Source organism: Sceloporus occidentalis, unplaced genomic scaffold (genome assembly GCF_023333645.1).
Source record: "Sceloporus occidentalis isolate IW3139 unplaced genomic scaffold, rSceOcc1.0.p SCAF_4, whole genome shotgun sequence".
In the NCBI taxonomy this organism is placed as follows: domain Eukaryota; kingdom Metazoa; phylum Chordata; class Lepidosauria; order Squamata; family Phrynosomatidae; genus Sceloporus; species Sceloporus occidentalis.
Genome location: NW_028316984.1, coordinates 163,872,504 through 163,890,762, shown reverse-complemented (window position 1 = coordinate 163,890,762; position 18,259 = coordinate 163,872,504). Strand labels below are relative to the sequence as shown.

Below are 18,259 nucleotides of genomic sequence, written 5' to 3'. Positions count from 1 at the left end.
GAGGGGGGTCCCTGGCGACCCCTGGGAAATTGTAATTCGACCCCCAAAGGGGTCCTGACCCCCAGGTTGGGAACCACTGCCCTATCGGGAGGTTTTCTTGAGAAGACATATTCAGGGATGGTTTTCCATTGGTTTTCTTAGGTTGAGTGTGATGTCCAAGTGAATCATAGAATCATAGAATCGTAGAGTTGGAAGAGACCACAAGGTCCATCCAGTCCAACCCCCGCCATCATGGCTGAATGAGGATTTGAAGCCTCTGAGGCCGAGAGAGTGTGACCTGCCTAAGGCCACCCAGTGGGCTAGCATGGCTGAACTGGGAGTGTAATCTCCCAAGGCTTAAACCACTACACCATGCTGACACTTATTGCCTCTGAACAAATGTTATTTAATGATACATAAATGTGTGTGCCTTTTCAAGGGTGTCTCATGGTACTTGTTGTTTTTGTTAATGTTAACAAACATGCTAAATATCACAACTGCTTATATTGAGGATAATAAACTAATCCTAATGAATAAATAAATCCATCACTCATGCACCATATGTCTGCAACACATATAATTTTTATTCCAGGCTCAAAACCCCCTTAAGAGCTTCTACAGATTTCAGTGAGACTGTTGGCAATAATCCAAAGTAACTTTAATACAGGACACAGGAATATATGCGCACACTCCCACCTCAGCCATTCATTTTTAAGATACAAAAAGATTTACTTGGACAATAGTCATCCCTCCTGATTCGTGGTCTTGCCATTCACAAGCCGGGAGGGACATAATGGTGCGTGTGGTTAAGGCGCATATGCAGCGCCACACTCAGGAGGTGCCCCCATTGTAATCAATGGGCCTCCAGTACTGGCAGTTTCCCCTATTTGCGGAAAGGATGACGGCAGTGAATTCAGTGGGAATTGTTTCTCCTAAGTTTGTTCCTCTGAACAAATCTTGCCAAGAAAACTCCAGGGTTGCCACAAGTCAGAAGTGACTTGAAGGCACACAACATTATTTCTGCAGTGTTTTGGACCATAGTTAACACGATGGGTTGATTAATGTGACTTGATTTCAGTGTGACACAGGTCCAAAACACACTGCAGAAATAGTCCAGTTTGAGGTTGCTTTAACTGCCCAGGCTGAATGCTAGGCAATTCTGGGAACTGTTGTTTCGTGAGACATTTAACCTCCTCCACCAGAGAGAGTCCTGGTGCCACAACAGACTACAATTCCCAGGATTCCTGAGCCAGGGCAGTTAACGTGGTCTCAAACTGGACTATTTCTGCAGTGCGTTTTGGACCATAGTTAACATGTTGGCTCGGTTTCAGTGTGCGACACACAGGGGCCTCTGAGGAAGTAGACTAAGTCTTTGAAAGCTCATGCTACCCACTTCTTTCTTTCTTTTACTGAGTCTCAAAAGGGTTCATAAGACCTCTCTATATTCCCCAAATGCATCTGAGGAGGTAGACTGAAGCCTAGGAAAGCTCTCTTCTGCTGCCCTCTTCTTTCTTTCACTGAGCCTCAAAGGGGCTACATAAGATCTCTCTGCGTACTATATTCCCCAAATGCATCTGAGGAAGTAGATTTAAGTCTTTGAAAGCGCATGCTGCCAACCAGTGTCTTTCTTTCTCTCCGTGAGCCTCAAAGGTGCTACAAGATCTCTCTGTGTATTGGTTCTACAGAGGAACAGGGCTATGTCTTTGAATTCACAGACAAAGGGGCTCTTTACTGAAGGCTCCTCCTGGAAGGCAGTTAGATTCTACAACGTCGTCGTTAACTGCCTTCCTCCAATTCAGACCCAGGAGGAGGAGGAGGAGGAGGCCCTCGCGCGGGAAGGGAGGGGGAGGGGGAGGGGGCGTGTCCAAGGACCCCGACTCCTCCTCCTCCTCCTGGCTCCCGTCATGCCTTGCGCGGCGGCGTGTCACGTGCCTCCGGCCTGGGGGCGGGTCCAGGGCGCCTCCCGCCTGGCCTACTTCCGGTGTGGTGACCGTGCCGCCGCCATGCTGCCGGTGCTCGGGCTCCCCCTCGGCCGCCCTCGGCCCCGGCTCTCGGCCGCCGCCCTCCTGCTCCTCTTCCTGCTGGCCCTGGCCCTGCTGCCGAGCCCCGCCCGAGCCATCTCCTTCCACTTGCCCGGCAAGGCCCGCAAATGCCTGCGGGAGGAGATCCACCGCGACACGCTGGTCACCGGCGAGTACGAGGTCGCCCCTCCGCCGGGGTCCCCCCACGGGCCCTCCGCCAACCTCAAGGTGAAGGCGGCGGCGGCGGCGGAGAGGGAGCACGTGGGCGGGTTCGTCCTTAGGTCGGGAGAGGGAAGTGCGGTTAGGAATCATAGCCCAGGCCTGGCTCAGTGCTAGGGAAGCCTGGGAAAGGTGGCTTACTGTGGCCCCGGAGCTCTCTGACAGAAGTAGAGGCAGAGAGAGGCCTCCTGGAGCCCCTTTGAGGCTCTCTAAGAGCCTTGCGAGGCTTCAGTCTCCTTCCTCGGGTGCGTCTGAGGAATATAGTATGCACAGAGGCCTCCTGGAGCCCCTTTGAGACTCACTGAGAGGAAGAAGGCGATAGAATGAGCTTTCCTAGACCTGCGTCTGCTTCCTCAGGTGCTTTTGGTGGAGGGGACATATATATGCCACAGATATTGGCATCCTCACATGGTGCCACTGGCATAGATAGGTCTGTCCCTGGCTTCCTCTCCGCCAAATGCATCTGAGGAAGTAGACTGAAGCCCAGGAAGCCTCATGCTGCCAACTTCTTTCTTCCAGCTAGTCTCAGAGGTCCTGCAAGGTCTCTCTGCTGTGGATGCGGCCTTCAGTCTTTCAAGGTGCCTTCTGGGGCTCTGTGTATTTTATATATGGGCCGTGCTGCAGCCCTTCTCTTTTTCTAGGGCCACGTCAGCCAGGCCTCTTCCTTCTCAGGCGGAAGGAGGAAGTGGGCACAGCTCTGTGACTCTGTGTGTTGCTGCCATACTCTTTCAGGGCAACAGGCTGACAGACACCTGTTGCGTTTCTCTTGCGTTTTTCCTAATACATACTAACAGACCTTGGACGAGTTACTTGTGGGGGCCTCGGTGGTGGTGGTTGTTGTGTGCCTTCAAGTTGTTTCTGACATGACAATCCTAAGGGGAAACTATGATGGGGCTTTCTTGGCAAGATCTGTTCAGAGGGGTTTGCCTTTACCATCCCCTGAGGCTGAGAGAGTGTGACTTGCTCAGGGTCAGCCAGTGGGTTTCATGGCCAAGCTGGGATTCAAACCCTGCTCTCCAGAGTCGTAACCCAGTGCTCAAACCACTACAACACACTGGCTCTACTCTTTTAATTCCCCCAGCCAATATTGCTATGGCCACACCACAGCTGTTGTTGTCGTTGTTGTGTGTGAGGGAATTGTGGGAGCTTCAAAGTAACTTTCCCAAGCTCTGCAGATGGGTGAGCTGTTTTTCAGTCTTTGAACTCTTCTCCAGCGCAACTTTTTATTCTGTCACCGACAGTCCTTTCTTTCTGAGTTCTACTCAGCGGTTTGTAGCCACATGCTCTCAGCCTCAGGGGAAGCAAAAGGCAAACCCCCTCTGAACAAATCTTGCCAAGAAAATGCCATGATAGGGTCGCCATAAGTCAAACACATACAGAAGCCTGTAGGGCTGAGAGACATGTAGTCCTCTAGGTGTTGGACCACATCTCTCAGCAGCCTTATTTGTGGCTCTTACAATTCCTAGGGTGGGGGATTTGAGTAGTTAAAGTCATACACAGTCCCCAGCTCTGTGGCAGGAGGATCCTCAGAATAATAACTGGCCTAAGGAAAAGCAGCCAGGTTTCAAGAATCTGAAAGATGCATAGCTTTGCATGATAATATACAAGACTCTTGGTTTCTCAAGTGATGAAAGAGGAGTGCTAGTGATAAATTACTGTAGTAGTTCATAGTCTTCAGATAACATATAGATCTACCAGGACAGAGCCAAGCACATGCCCTAAAAATGCTGAGCATGAAATTTATATGTAAGAGGGGAACTACTTGTTGGGGGGGGAGATGGCAGGCCTACAATGACCTCCCCAGTTCAGTTTGCCCCATGTTATGTGATCCACAAGTTGTGTATTCCCTTACTGAGCAGCACTCAGTAACATGGGGCAGAGACCACACTGTGTTGTAGCATTGCAGTGCTAGGCAAGATATAATTAGTTACTATGGAGGTGAAAGAAATCCTTTAGATAAGCCTTGTATTTTCTAATGTGTGGATCTGCTCTAACTTTTAAAGAAGAGTATTCTCTGTTCATGAAATCAACACAAAGTTTGGCTCCAGTGTGAGGATTGAGAATAGTAACTGTTAGAGGTGTGTTTGTGCGGTACAACTGTTAGAGTGACGTGTCAGTGTTGTAATAATGTGGTGCAACAAAGCCTGTATTCCCAATAAGTCCTTCTTAGGAATTAATTGCATTGAATGTGATGAGATTTAAGATGGTGTAACTCTGCACAGGTTTACATTTTTAGATTTTTCCTTAGCAGTTTCTGGCTAGATTCTGAGCAGGTGTGACAAGGCTAAATACTTGGGGCACGATGCATAATGTTGTGTATGCTGTACGGTGTATGTAGCACTGTGCATAAGGACATAATTGGAGGAGCAGGAAAGCAAGACAATGGCCTTGCTGATATCTCATGAATCAGCATGAAAGGAAGACATGAGGCCTGAGCAGATTGGCAAGGATAGTGCAGTGCGCCTGCGCCATATGCAGACACACTATACATGGCTTTCACCTTGCGCTGAAGCCGCGCAGCAGTACAATGAATGGTGCGCGTTGTTGTGCCCAAGCCCCATTATATTGAATGGGGCTCAAGCATACGTGCTTTTTGGCTTATGCAGGGGGTCCGAAACGGATCCCCTGCATAAAATAAGGCTCCACTGTACAGGCTGAACCCATGCTATCCTTGCCCTAGTGCTCACCCGGGTTAGTCCTGGGGTCAGTGATGCCCAGCAGTCCATCAGAGACGTCCTCCAGTTGGCCCATCTGACACAAATGGGGTGCCTGGCTGCACTCTTTTTGCAGGGCTTTTCAGGTGGATCGCTGGACATCACAGGTGAGGAGGAGGGGGGGCCTATCTAAACAGCTTGGTTTTGCCACAGAGTTTCTTGGAAACTCCACACATAATCAGCACTATTTTATCCTGGGTTAAAGGCTCATTCCTGTCACTAGCCCCAGCTTCTGCCAACCTAGCAGTTTGAAAGCATGTAAAAGTGCAAGTAGATACGTAGGTACCACTTCAGTGGAAGGTAACTGCATTCTGTGCAGTCATGCTGGCCACATGATCACAGAGTTGTCTTTGACAACGCTGGCTCTTCCACTTAGTAACTAATAACAGAGATGAGTGACGTCCCCACACCAGATCCTCTGGATCCACATATGTACTGGCAGGATCAAGACCGATCCTACAGTGGGTTTTGGCCTGCGTAATCTGCATAATTTAAACTGAACGCAAAGCCAGGGGGAAGCTGGATCATTTACCTCCTTGTTGTGTAGAGTCACATGTCTTCATTGTTGCTACTAAAGGTTAGAAGCCATGGGTTTTCCAGGTAGTTTAGCTAAGGAGAAGTTACTGATAGGTGCTCTGTGCAGGAAATGGCATGGGAAAAATCTGGATACTCAGTCATGTCAGCACTAGTTGTGCAGAAAACACACTAACTTGATCTTTCCTAACTTTTGTAAGCAGCATGCTAGCTACTTCATAACTATTTGTTTTTGCTGAAATGCAAGGTGAGTTGGGACATAGTGACCGGCATTCTCAGGCGAAATATCTGGAGTAAAGAGGGGCTTTGAGCTGTGGCAGTTAATCTCTAAACAGAGCCCAGCTTTCTTTTAAGGGCATCAGTGCAAGTAGTAAGTTAACAGAAGTCAAGCTATTTCACTGTTTCCTCAGCTGAGATATATTATTGTTTGACTGGCAGGTGCCTTTTCCCTTCCTAACTATCCCCCTGGAATTGCTTCTTAAAGTAATGAGGGATTCATATTGCGCAAATGATGAGTCAGGAACTGTTTTTGTAGAATGGAGTTGGAAGGGGCTCTATGGGCTATGAGGCCCAAACCTGTGTTCAGTGCAGGACTTACTCAGCTTTCATCCCTGACAGGTCAAGCCTCTTTTTGAAGATATCCAGAAAAGGAGAGCCCCACAACCTCTCTAGGCAATTGGTTTCATTGCCAAACCACTCTCAGTCAAGAAATTCCTTTTAATGTTCAGTTGAAATCTACCCTCCTGTAACTGAAAAGCATTAGATTTAGTTCTGCTATCTGGGGCAGCACAGAACAGGCCTGTACCCTCTTCTTTGTGTCTTCCCTGGAGGAATTTAAAGGGTGAAATCATGTCACCCCTTGATTATCTCTTCTCCAAGCTGAACATTCCCAGCTCCTTCAACTTCTCATATTTTGTTCTCCATCCGTGTTATCATCCTTGTTGCCCTTCTCTGAACCCGCTCCAACTTGTCTATAGTCTTTCTAAAACAAGGAACCCCAAACTGAAAGGACTGGTACTAGAATTGTCAGACACATTATGTTCTCAATGGCGGGATACAGACGGGCAGGGGAAGACGTCTTGGAGGTGTATTCTGCTGAATACGGAGCCTCCAGACTGCCCGCCCCGGGGGCGTGGCTCAGGAGATGGGGCTTCCACATGGGGGGGCAGTGAAGACGCCTCACCTGGGGCCGTTTCAGACCCAGAGTTTCCAAACCGCTGCCTCGGAGGACGCTGCAAAGAGAGAGGCAGCTTCTTCACGGGCGGCCAAAAACGGGGCTTTTTTTTTTTTCTTTTGCCAGCTGGCGGATGCGCAGCTGCGGCAGAAAGCCTATGGGCACATTTAAAGTGCCCAAGCCGCCCCTTTAAAACTTTTCCCCCCGCTCTGCCCAAGAACAATGGTGGTCTCCTGCCAGCTGGTGATCAGCTGGTGTTGGCATCCTTGTCCGCTTGCACTTTGCCAGTGTCACCAGCATCATAGATGCCTCCTCTCCTTTGGTCCCCGCGCTCCTACTGAATCTGCAATGCACAGCCACAGCTGTCTCCGCTGCCACCGCTGTCCCCCTGCCATCCCCCATCACCTCCCTTGTATATATGTAAATATTTACAGTTTTAGCGTTTTTTATTGTTAGGTGAAAATGGCACAGGAATGTGTGTAGGGGCTCACTTTAAAGTCCAAACTTTAAAAGCAGCGCATGCGTACATGTTGCTCTAGGGTTAGGGTTAGGGTTAGGGTTACGAGTCTTAAAATGCGCTGCAGCTTCCACACCTGCATGGCAGCTGACGCTGCAATTAAAGCCTGACTGCAAACTGTGCATGTTCCAGGACCCCGACTCATTATGCGATGCAGCAGACACGGAGCTTTTAAATGGGCAACTTAAATTAGCGGCGTAGCAATTCTGGCGTACCGGTGCAGCAGCTTACAGATGGAGCTGCGCAGCTGCGCATCAAACGGAAAAGAAGCGGAGAAAAGCAGCACCTTTTTAATGCCGTTTCTTCCCGCTTGGGGCGTGTGGGCGGCGTGTTCATGGCGGCATTCAGGTAAGGCCCGTCTGAAGGCTCTACCTTCATGACGTCATGAATACACCCCTTTTTGCCCGTCTGTATCCCGCCAAAAAAATCTATTTTTTGCTTTGCTAACTTTCCACATTGTTATGTTCTTAAGCTGTGATTTTAAAGTTGGAAAGACAAGAAGGTAAAGTGTGCACACTCTTTTTATTAGCTATGTCCCCTGTGCTTTATATAATTAGAATTGCCACTCAGGTTGGAAAACAAGGTGTTGGGCAAGGAAAGGGTAATGGGGTGGGAGTACTGCTTTCATGCCCTGCCATGTCAAGAGGGGCTTCTCATCCCCTGCCTCTTCTCCCTGCCTTTGTGCTTGGTCCGTATTCTAGCTCTCACCCATGTTTAAGTTGACCTAGGTTTTATGGGGTGAATTTTTTGTCAATTTTTTTTTACTTACTCATGAGTCTGTGTGAGAGATTCAGTAGTAGTTTAGACTGTTGTTATTAGCCAGTACTACATCATCACACAAAAAGCTCACTGTTCAAGAATGCAAATTGTGTGTTAGTCTTTATCACTTCAAGAAGGTCACAGAGTTGCAACAGGGTGTTGTACAGAAGGAATATGTTCCTGTGTCCTGACTTTAGTGGTTGACTACGTACCTGAAGAACAAACGTCCTGGTTGCTCACCTAGTGTAAAAATGCCAAGGCTGGTTATTTCAGAACAGCAAGTCGCACAGGCACATTCACTGCCTGGTCCAGGCCTTCTGGTTATTAGTGATCACATGGCGTTTACCTTTTAAAAGAAAAAAATACTGAGAAATTTTTTTTGCCCTGAAAAGAGTAGGCTCAGAGTAGCAACTGACTAAAGAACCAGGTTATCGTGTTTCTTTGTCACTGTCATTTTTGCTGTGCTCATGGTAGCACATCACTCTGTTGTTTGCTGTCTTATTGTGACATTTCAGTGCTAACAGTTAAGCTTTCTATTCTGGAGGAATGTACCCAGTATGCCAGCTGACTGTGCACAGGAGGTTTTTTATGGCTGTCTTCCCACTGTCATATGTGGGTGTTTATTGTCGAAGCCAGCAGTGTGTGTGTGTGGGGGGGGGGAGCTATGATTGTGAAAATGATGTTACTGTTCATAATGTAGAACACTATTCAAGCTGGTTGCACTTCCGCAGTTGCGTAGGCTGCCTTTTAAACTGTTTGCCCTACATGGACTTAATTTGATGGGTAATGTGCTTGGCTGTGTGTAGGCAACTATTATTTGATGCCAGATGAAGAGAAAAGTAGAAGTGGACCAATATACTTGTGAACATGCTCCAGCTGGTGCTGGGAAGGCACTAGTTCGGCATGTGCATTAGAACCTTTTCCATGGGTGAACTCTGTGTGTGTGTGTGTGTGTGCGCGCACTTCTTCAAGTCACCAGTCAACTTATGGCAACCCCATGTATTTCATAGTTAAAGAATACTCAGAGGTCGGTTTACCAGTTACTTCCTCTGAATCATAGCCTACAGCACCTGGTAGTAACTAGGGTCTGCTTAGCTTCCAAGATCAGACAGGATCTGATGTCTTTAGGGCATTTAAGCTCTATTTGAGAATATTCTTATCTGCTTAGTATTTAACAATACCTAAAGTGGTTTTTAAGAAGCTTTCAGAACCTTCTATGTGTAATTGGGTTCATTTTTACAGTTATTGTTTGGTTATATACCGTAATCTATGGCTCATCCTGTTCAGAGCTACTCATAATACATGTTAGGTGAAATGAATTAACTCTTCTTTATGTATTTTAGGAGAGATTGCCTCCCAGTCTCAGTGGATCATTCCATAGGAATGGCCTCAGATAATGAGTCTAATGAAGCAGAATTTATTTTTGATAACCCTAATTCACCAAAAATTAAAACTGTGATGAAAATAATATCTTCAGATATGAAGAAAGCAAAGAAAATAAAGCTGTAGAATACTAGAAAGCTCTCATAGAACATGGTTAGTAACAGGTTTGCCTCTTATGTTCTTCATTTTTCCCTACAGATTACTGACTCAGCTGGGCACACTCTCTATTCCAAGGAGGATGCTATTAAGGGCAAATTTGCTTTCACCACGGAGGACTATGATATGTTTGAGGCCTGCTTTGAGAGCAAACTCCCTGTGGGTGAGTGCAAACATCTCTCCTGGATGCTTCTTGCTTTTTTCACCCTTTTCCTTTTTTTCTGTGTGCACTGCATTTAAAAGGATAACATTTAGGTGGCAACCAGAGATGTCTATTTTGCCAGCTTGTTGGCAGTGTTCTGGACTGAAAGAGAAAATTTAAGAACCATTGAGTTCTGAAATTACTGATGAAGCCACTTAAAGAATTTCTTTCCTGAACTGCTTGTGTTTGAATAATAGTGAAACCAGAAGAGTGTGGAGTAATATGCAGCCTATAATGTAGAATGAGATTTGAGAAGAAACAAGAGGGGCTGCAACTGAAGTCTCATGAGTCTTCACAAGAAATTAGTTCTCTTCTGGCTTCCACATCAGACAGATGTATACTCCTGTTAGCGTTTAGCAGAGGGACCCAGAGTCCTCAGAGCTTAACCTTCATATATCCAAAGTTGGCAATATATAGAACTGCTTTCTCCTGCTCACACCTAGCAATCACAAGGTGATAAGGAAAGTACTCTTAATTTTGCAATCAGTTCTAATTTCTTCCTAAAGTAGAAATGTTGCTGTTATTTCCTGTTCATATGCTACCTGTAAGTAGAATCCCAATGTCAGTATACAGATCCGGCTGTACAAGAGGCATGGGAAAAATTATTTCTTCTTTCCCATTCCCTTGCTTAGCTGATATTTACTATGTGGAACCTTAGTCTGGATATTAAATGAGAATTGGGGCTGACTTTTGTTCCTCTTTGTTGTCTCTGTGCCTTACATAAATTGGTTTTACACATATGCAGAGACTCCATTTGGGAGAACAGAATACTGTGCCCTCTCCCGCCTAATGCACATGTCCCAGCCCGCCAAGCTATCATCCCCTCAGTTTCTCTCTGTATGCTGATAGACCAGCTTCACTTGGGTCATTCTCCTGCTGAGTAGTCTTTTTCCTCTCAGTATTCTCTTTTTAAACTTACTTTCTTCTTTCTTATCTCCCCTGGAGTCTATCTTCTGTTCTCCAGTGACCTGACCCACCAACTTCTAGTAAGTTTCACAGTTACTCATTTGTATGAGGCACAGAGACCATGAAGAACAGATTGCTTACCTGTAACTATGGTTCTCTGAGTGGTCATCTGCCCGCACACAAACTCGCCTTTCCTCCCCTCTTTCAGGACCCTGTACTCCTCACAGCAGACTTTAAAACTGAGAAGATGGTAGCTTGGCAAGTTCAGACATGCGCTGGAGCGGTAGGGTATTCCTGTCAAGCTGCTCTACTCTTGAGCTTTTCAAATGGCATCTGTGTGCAGGCGCAAAACCCATTTGTGTGATTTATCATTGTGCCCCCCTGATAAAACAGTGAAGGACTTTCTGTGAAAATGGAAAATTCAGTCTTTTTATTAATCAGTTGCAAGCATTTTTGAGCCCAGCAGAAAGCCTGCTTGTGGTAGAAGCATGTCTTGCAGTAGGCCTTTCGCATTGGTGCATTCTGTCACTAGAGGATGAAGAGGAAGTATGCAAGACATTGTTTGTGGACCTAGATCTTGGGACAGTTGCCTAACAAGTCTTGGAGCTGACATTTCCTTTAGGAGTGACGTGCTTGCCTCTTTCTCTCTTTTTTTCTTTATCACGTGCATATATGTGTTGAAGTTCAGGGCAAATAAATTCACACCGCTTCAGGTGTTGTACCATTGCTTGTGATCATAGATGGGCAGCATTCATCTTGCAGAAGTTTTGACGTGGCTTAAGGAAGTACCTTCCTTTTCTCTGCCTTTCTAGAACGCCTGGATCAATGTGCTTCCTGTACTATTAGAACATAAAATTAAGTCAGAGAATCATAGGAAGTGTTTTATATAACTCAATATATAATCTACTTTTCCAACTGATATTGCTCATTTTGATGATTTTTATTTATAATTTATGGTAATAGTGCTGTAATACTTGATGTAATAAAACACTAAGTAAAAAAGCATTACAAAAAAGGCAGTAAAATATATCAATAAAACCAATCAAAACAGCTAGTTCAAATAAATTACAACACATTTACAGATCTATTCATGACCCACCAGCCATTCTAAATATGACTTGGTCTACCAACAGAACTTCATCAAAAATAAGGCTGTGACATTTGGGAATAAAATCCACTCTTATCTTTTAGGAGGTAATCATTCTGGCTGAAATTTATATACTTCCTGAAGCTAGAGGAAGATAGGACTAGAGATGTCGGCATGCCTTTTGGACATTTTTCTTTCTTTCTGAAAGATGTCACTGAATTGTCTGATTTTCAAAAGGGGTAGCTGTATTAGTCTGTAGAAGGAAAACAACCAGGAAGCCAGACTGAAATAGCCTGAGCTTTCATGTACTATAGCCCATTTCATCAGATACATTGAATGTTATGCAGAATTCTAGCTATCTATACGCAGAAGACATGTGTGGGTGTGGAATTGTAAGTAGCGAAGACAGAGAGTATTGACTTCTTATTTATTTTTCCCTACTGAAATGTATGTGTCTAGCATTGTAAAAGCCTAGAGGGGAAAAGAGAATGCTCTTAGAGGTTTTTTCCCCCCTAGACAAATTTTCACTTTTTCTGGGTAGGTTGGGATGAAAACTTTGGGGAACATAGGAAAAAACCAAACGTAAAATAGCTTATTTTTTGGCACTAGCAAAATGCTTTTTAGCGCATGGTTTTATACATTCAAAATGCCAAGAATTGTATAATATGAAGATATATTTGTGTTTACAGAATTAGATAACAATATTTATGTTCATATTATAAATATATACAGTGCTTAGATCCAAGATATATATCTGTATCTATACAGTGGGCCCTTGGTATCAGCTGGGGTTTGGTTCCAGGACCCTCCATGGATATTAAAATCTGTGAATGCTCAAGTCTCATTCAATAAAGTGGTATGGTAAAAAAATTGAATAGTAAAGTTAGGATTGTCTGTGCCATCGCATTTCCAGTTTCTATGTATGGTTTGTGAAACCTGAACAATGAAGAAAGTTGATAGGAAGAAAAACAACTTGTTTGAAATATGGTGCTGGAGAAGAGCCTGAACTTGCCCTAGAAGACAAGATGTCTAAACTAAGACTATTGTACTTTGGACATCATGAGAAGACATGACTCACTAAAAAAGACAATAATACAGTGCACCTGCATAATACACGGATTTGAGCATACGCTCAAACCTATGGAGAGCCGCGCGGGAACATGCGGGATGCAGTGGGGCGTCGCGTCCCATTTGAATGAATGGGGTGCGCGCCACCGCCACATGCACAAGCCCCATTCAAGTGAATGGGCTCGAGCATACGTGCTTTTTGGCTTACGCAGGGGGGTCCGGAACGGATCCCCCACATAAGCCAAGGGCGCACTGTATTTGGTAAGGTAGAAGGCAGTAGGAAAAGAGGAAGTCTGCATTTAAGGTTGATAGACTCAATCAGCAAAGCCATGGCTCTGTGTCTGCAAGACCTAGGGCTGTTGATAAGGTGATTTGATGGTCTCTCATTCATGGAGTTACCATAACTCAGATTCTACTTGAGAGTAGTTAACAACAACAAATATCTATCTAAAATTTGTTTGTTTTGAAATTTTAGTTTCTTTATTTTTTCTTCTTTCTCAGATGGGAAAAACTAAGCTACATTTTGCTTAGCTAGCAATAGGTTACAGCAGTTTGCTGTTGTCATTTTCTACAAAATTAAGATTTTGAATACGAGCCTCAGGAATAGTAACATGGGATCTTTATTATTATTATTATTATTATTATTATCATCATTATTATTATTCGAAACACTGACACTTCCTATATTTAGCACTGTGTCCTGTTGTGGAATATGTATAGAGTGGACCCTTGGTATCCACTGAGGTTTGATTTGAGGACCCTCTGTGGATACAAAAATCCATGGGTGCTCAAGTCCCATTATATACAGTGGAGTAGGCAAATGGCATTCCTTAGCAAAATCAAGGTCTGATCTTTTAAACAATATTTTCAGTCTGTGGATGTAGAATCTGTGAGTACAGAGGGCTGACTGTACATATGGATGCCATTAAACGAAAACATTTGATAGTCTTTCTATTGCCCATGTTCTTGGTAGCATCAAGAGTCCTTGATGTGATAACATTAAAGATTTGGGATGATGTGGCAATCATAGACGTGAGATTATATTGCCTCAAGAAGCCAAAGTTAGGGCAACAAACAAGCTGGGCCGTTGGGCCAGGTGGGGTCTCTGAGCAACTGGGATTTCTTAAGCAATTAGCCACAAAAATGGGGAAGAGGAAGTGAAAGGACCAGCTTTTTGCGCAGAGAACTTAATAGAGGAAAGAGCTGATGTGCAAGATTTGGGGAGGTCTGTGTAATGAGTGCTTTATCGCTATCACAGAGCTCTTCTCTTGCGTCACTCACTTTGCACTTCGACATCAAGTTCATGCCTGCACAATTCTCTGCAGCTATTCTTGCTGGTTTTGCCCCAAGCTGAGGCATGTGAGGAGAGCCTAATGTGTACTTTTGTTTGATGAAATTTTAACTCACTTGTCTTAAATGTAGTCCCATGTCCTTCAGGCCAGATAGTCTATCAAAGCTCCACTGGATAAATAAGATATTTCCCATGATTATTCTGTTCAAAGCCATATCATTTCCTAAATCACCTTCTGGTTTATATTTTGCCCAAAGTTGCAACAGGTACATTTTGTTAAAAATATTGTTGCCACTGAGCCCCTATAATAAGCAATTGTTTTATAGCCATCAAAAGTTGAGGAGATTTTAGTGAGCTCTTTGGGGAGTTCAGAGAGTGAGAATGAGAGAGAGACTAACAGTTCAATCCTTCAGGCAAACACAGGAACAAGATGTCCAGAAGCTGATAAATTTGGGGTAGTTTTAATGGCCCAATAAAAATGGTTAAATTTAGGACATGGTGGGAAGTTCTTGCATCAACATTGTGCTACATCTCTGAAATCTAGCCCAAAATCAGTAGCAATTGTTCCAGGATATGTTTCCCCTTCTTGGCCTTTCCATTCCCTCAGGAAAGGTCCAGATTGGTGTCACCTCTTGAAGGTGTCCTGTATGCAGTTGGGAAGGTCATCCAGTATTTCATCCATTCTTTCTTGATGGAGATGCGAATTGAAATAAGGGATGTGCTGTTGGAGCTCCTTCCCAACCTCCATTTGTGAACCAGTGCCTCTGACTTACTTGAGATTTCCTGAGAGCAAGGCCAAATAGTGGATGTGCTTGATGTTGGGTGTCTGGGAGCTATACCCTGTGAGGATCAGCTTAGGTATGTTTAGCTTGGAGAAGAGGTTAAGAGGTGACATGATAGCCATGTTTAAATATTTGAAGGGATGTCATATTGAAGAAGGAGCAGGCTTGTTTTCTCCTGGTCCAGACAGTAGGACATGGAGCAATGGCTTTAAACTACAGGAAATTCCACCTAAACACTAGGTAGAACTTCCTGATGGAAAGAGCTGTTCAGCAGTGGAATATTCTTCGTCAGAATGTGGTGGAATCCCCTCATGTAGAGGTTTTTTAATGGAGGCTGGATGGCCATCTGTTCAAAGTGCTTTGATTTTGTATTTCTGAATGGCAGGAACTTGGACTTTGTGGTCTCATCTAACTCTGTGATTCCCAAAGTTGCTTGGAGCACTTATAGACAGTAGCAACAGATGTCCTGTCCTCCAGTTTCCCTCAAGGGAAGGCAGATGGCTTGGGGCAAAAGCATCTGCTATCGGGCTGTGCCATTCAATAGCAGGAATACCTTTTGGGAAGGAGTGTCCAGTATTCCACCTACCCGCTATGGCTGGTTTCCTGCTTCAAAACAGGAATGGCCTGTGTATGCGGAGGGGGATACTCATTGGGGTGTAATATATGGTTATGATGAATATATTTGTTATTGGGTTTTGCTTATTCTGGGGTAAAGGGACAAATTTAGGAGTGATCTGCATTTTGGGCCATTTTGATGTCCACCCAGCTCATCAGTTTCAGTATGATTACGGGTTGGGTTTCTGGCAGAAATACTGTGCAAGCTATCTGCCCTATAAAGCCCACATTCCAGTTTTAAAGTAATTTTTGTTTTGTCTTTTTGTAATTATGCTAAAGATTATTTTGAGGCAAGACATTGTAGTGTGCAAAGTGTTTTATCTTTACTGCAGTTAGGATCCCTTGTGTGCTCTGAATACAATTTTGCTTCTCCGGCATATTTTATGTACCTATCCACACTATTATTGTGAACACTGCTTGTGTTTCATCTGAAGCAATTAAACACATCATCATAGACTCATAAAAGAGGAGCTGAATATTATTCCAGTTGATAGTATGGATTTATCCGATCACTACCATTTGACATCCTTTTAAATAATTTGTGATTTTTTTCCTTTTTTAAGTGTGTGCATGATATTATCCAACAGGTATTGAAAACATCTTTTTAATAATAATCATCATTTATTTTTACTCCACCTCTCCGACAGGATTGAAGCAGTTTACAACAGTTTTTGTTTTTTCCAGTCAAATTCTACTTTTAAGTTTCCTGTAAATTTGGCCTCATACTGAATAGATTCTATTCTTCTGATGAATTTCTGCCATCTTAGCCCAAAGACCCAAAGCTGTTGCAATTTTAGCATATGTAGTACTATGCACATTTATTCTGAAGTTGTTAGGGAGATGTCCATCCAAAGGAGAATATATAAGAATAAATGAATATTATTTGTCATTAAATGTCTGATCCAAATTTACTGTGTTAGTAGTCTATATAGCATACAGGAACAGAGTGTCTTGTCAAGTAAGACAAGGTTGATTGCATTGTACCTCTTTACTATTATGAAAAATGCTTATAATATTTTGTAATTAGGAGCATTAGGAGCAACCGTAGGGGAAATACTGTTATTTCTATCCCATGAAGAATGCCATTTCTCTCCCTTATCTCCTCGTATTTCCTTTGTAGTCCTTTGCTGCCACCTACCGGTAAAGTGGTCCCTGATTAAATTTTTCCAAGTTGAGGAGGAATGGTTGGTGTTCATTACATAAAGCCAGAGTTCATTGCATACAGACCTCACATGTGATTGGTTTTGATAGGTAAAAGGATAGACCAGAGGAAATAAGGAGATTCCCTTTCCTCTCCCTCCCCAAGTAAGTGTGCCTGCTGGCTGGTGTCTTTGAACCAGGATATGGATTTTTGTTGTTGCTACTTGGCCTTCAAGTAATCTCTGACTTACAGTGTCCTAACATGACTTTCTTTTGGCAAGATTTATTCAGAGGAGGGTTGCCATTGTCTTCTCAAGCTGGGAGAGTGTTTCTTCACCAAGGCCATTCAGTGGGTTTCTGTGGTTGAGCAGAGATCTGAACACTGATCTTCTAGAGCCCTAGCTGAAGATTCAAACCACTGCACCACCTTAGTTGTCAGGAGGTGGATATACACAACAATTTCTATTCTGATCCAACTGGCTTACTCCTCCTGCCTGCTTCCCTGTAAGACAGAGCAGCATTTCTATACCTAGTGATTTATCTTTCCATAGAGGAGGTAGAAGCCCAGAAAGTACATGTGCATATACTAACTACAAATCTTTGCAGAATGGCAATATTGCTTGGCTGGCTAGCCTCATACCCATATTATTTTTAGCAAAGAAAAATCTTGTACAGTGCAAGGCACACTGTATGCAGATACCTAAACTTTATGCATATTCCAAAAGTCTGGTATCCTCTTTCCAGTTGAAGGAGGTGGGGAGACAAAACAGGGAAGTACAATTCCCAAATTTTTTTTTAAAGCAACAACCCTGTACCTTTGAACAGAAATGAAAGCTAAAAGTTACGTATGCCAATCTTCTGGCCCACCACAGAGGTCAACATTGTATTTATGTATTTTCTATGCTATTTTTTTCCATAGTGAGTACATTATCTCTGATTTTCATCTTGTAAACCAGAAATGCTGAAGTTCTGATAGGCTAAGTTTCCCTACTGTGAGTTTTTATTATGACCTGATCTTGTTTTAATATACTTCTTATCAACATTAATGAATCCAATACCAAATTAGTTAAAGTAATCTTATCCTTCTTGATAGTCCCTGGTACCTTTTACGAACATCTGAGCGACCATATCCAGCCTACCAAATCCAAGAATAAGGCACCTGAAAATAAACTGCCTATTTAAACCCACCAGTTGCTTGGGAAATACTTATATATGCCCAAGGTTAACTGCAACCCAGGGGTGGAAAAGAAGAATTTGAATGGGGAAAGGAAAAAGAATAGAGTAAGAAGGATGTGAGTGTCATACCTCAAATGTATTTGTCTATGTGTTTTGTAATCTTTGAAGCACTTGTAATTCTTTTATTTGTTCAGCCTAACATACCACTTTTGGTTTGCTTGTATATTTGTTCATTTAATTTATATCCACCTTTCTCCTAACACAGCACTCTACAGCTGTACTTGTTTTTCCATTTAGATAGGGATAATAATTTAACTCCCTCCAACCTGGCACTGTGGTTTGTATGTTATTACTAAGGGGTTGATCAAAGACCAGAAAGTTGGAGTGTCTTGTATTCTGCATGCTTCTTATGTTTACTTGCAGTTTGATCCAGTTGGGTTTAGGAGTGCTTCCTTTATCCTATCTGCAGATTTTTCTGTCATTGTTGAGCTGTTACTTTTGCTATTCATAGGCCTATATGAGAACAGAGCTGCAAA

General features: G+C 43.6%; 1 protein-coding gene across 1 annotated transcript in view; it reads left to right on the top strand.

Moving 5' to 3' along the window:
• The first annotated feature begins 1,937 nt into the window (after positions 1–1,937).
• TMED10 (transmembrane p24 trafficking protein 10) overlaps positions 1,938–18,259 on the top strand; it is a 29,155-nt gene continuing 12,833 nt past the window's right edge. Inside the window, exons 1-2 of the mRNA XM_089522238.1 lie at positions 1,938–2,228; positions 9,499–9,619. Of these exons, the coding sequence (XP_089378364.1) occupies positions 1,983–2,228; positions 9,499–9,619 (367 nt within the window). The 5' untranslated portion in view covers positions 1,938–1,982. The remainder of the gene's footprint in view (positions 2,229–9,498; positions 9,620–18,259) is intronic.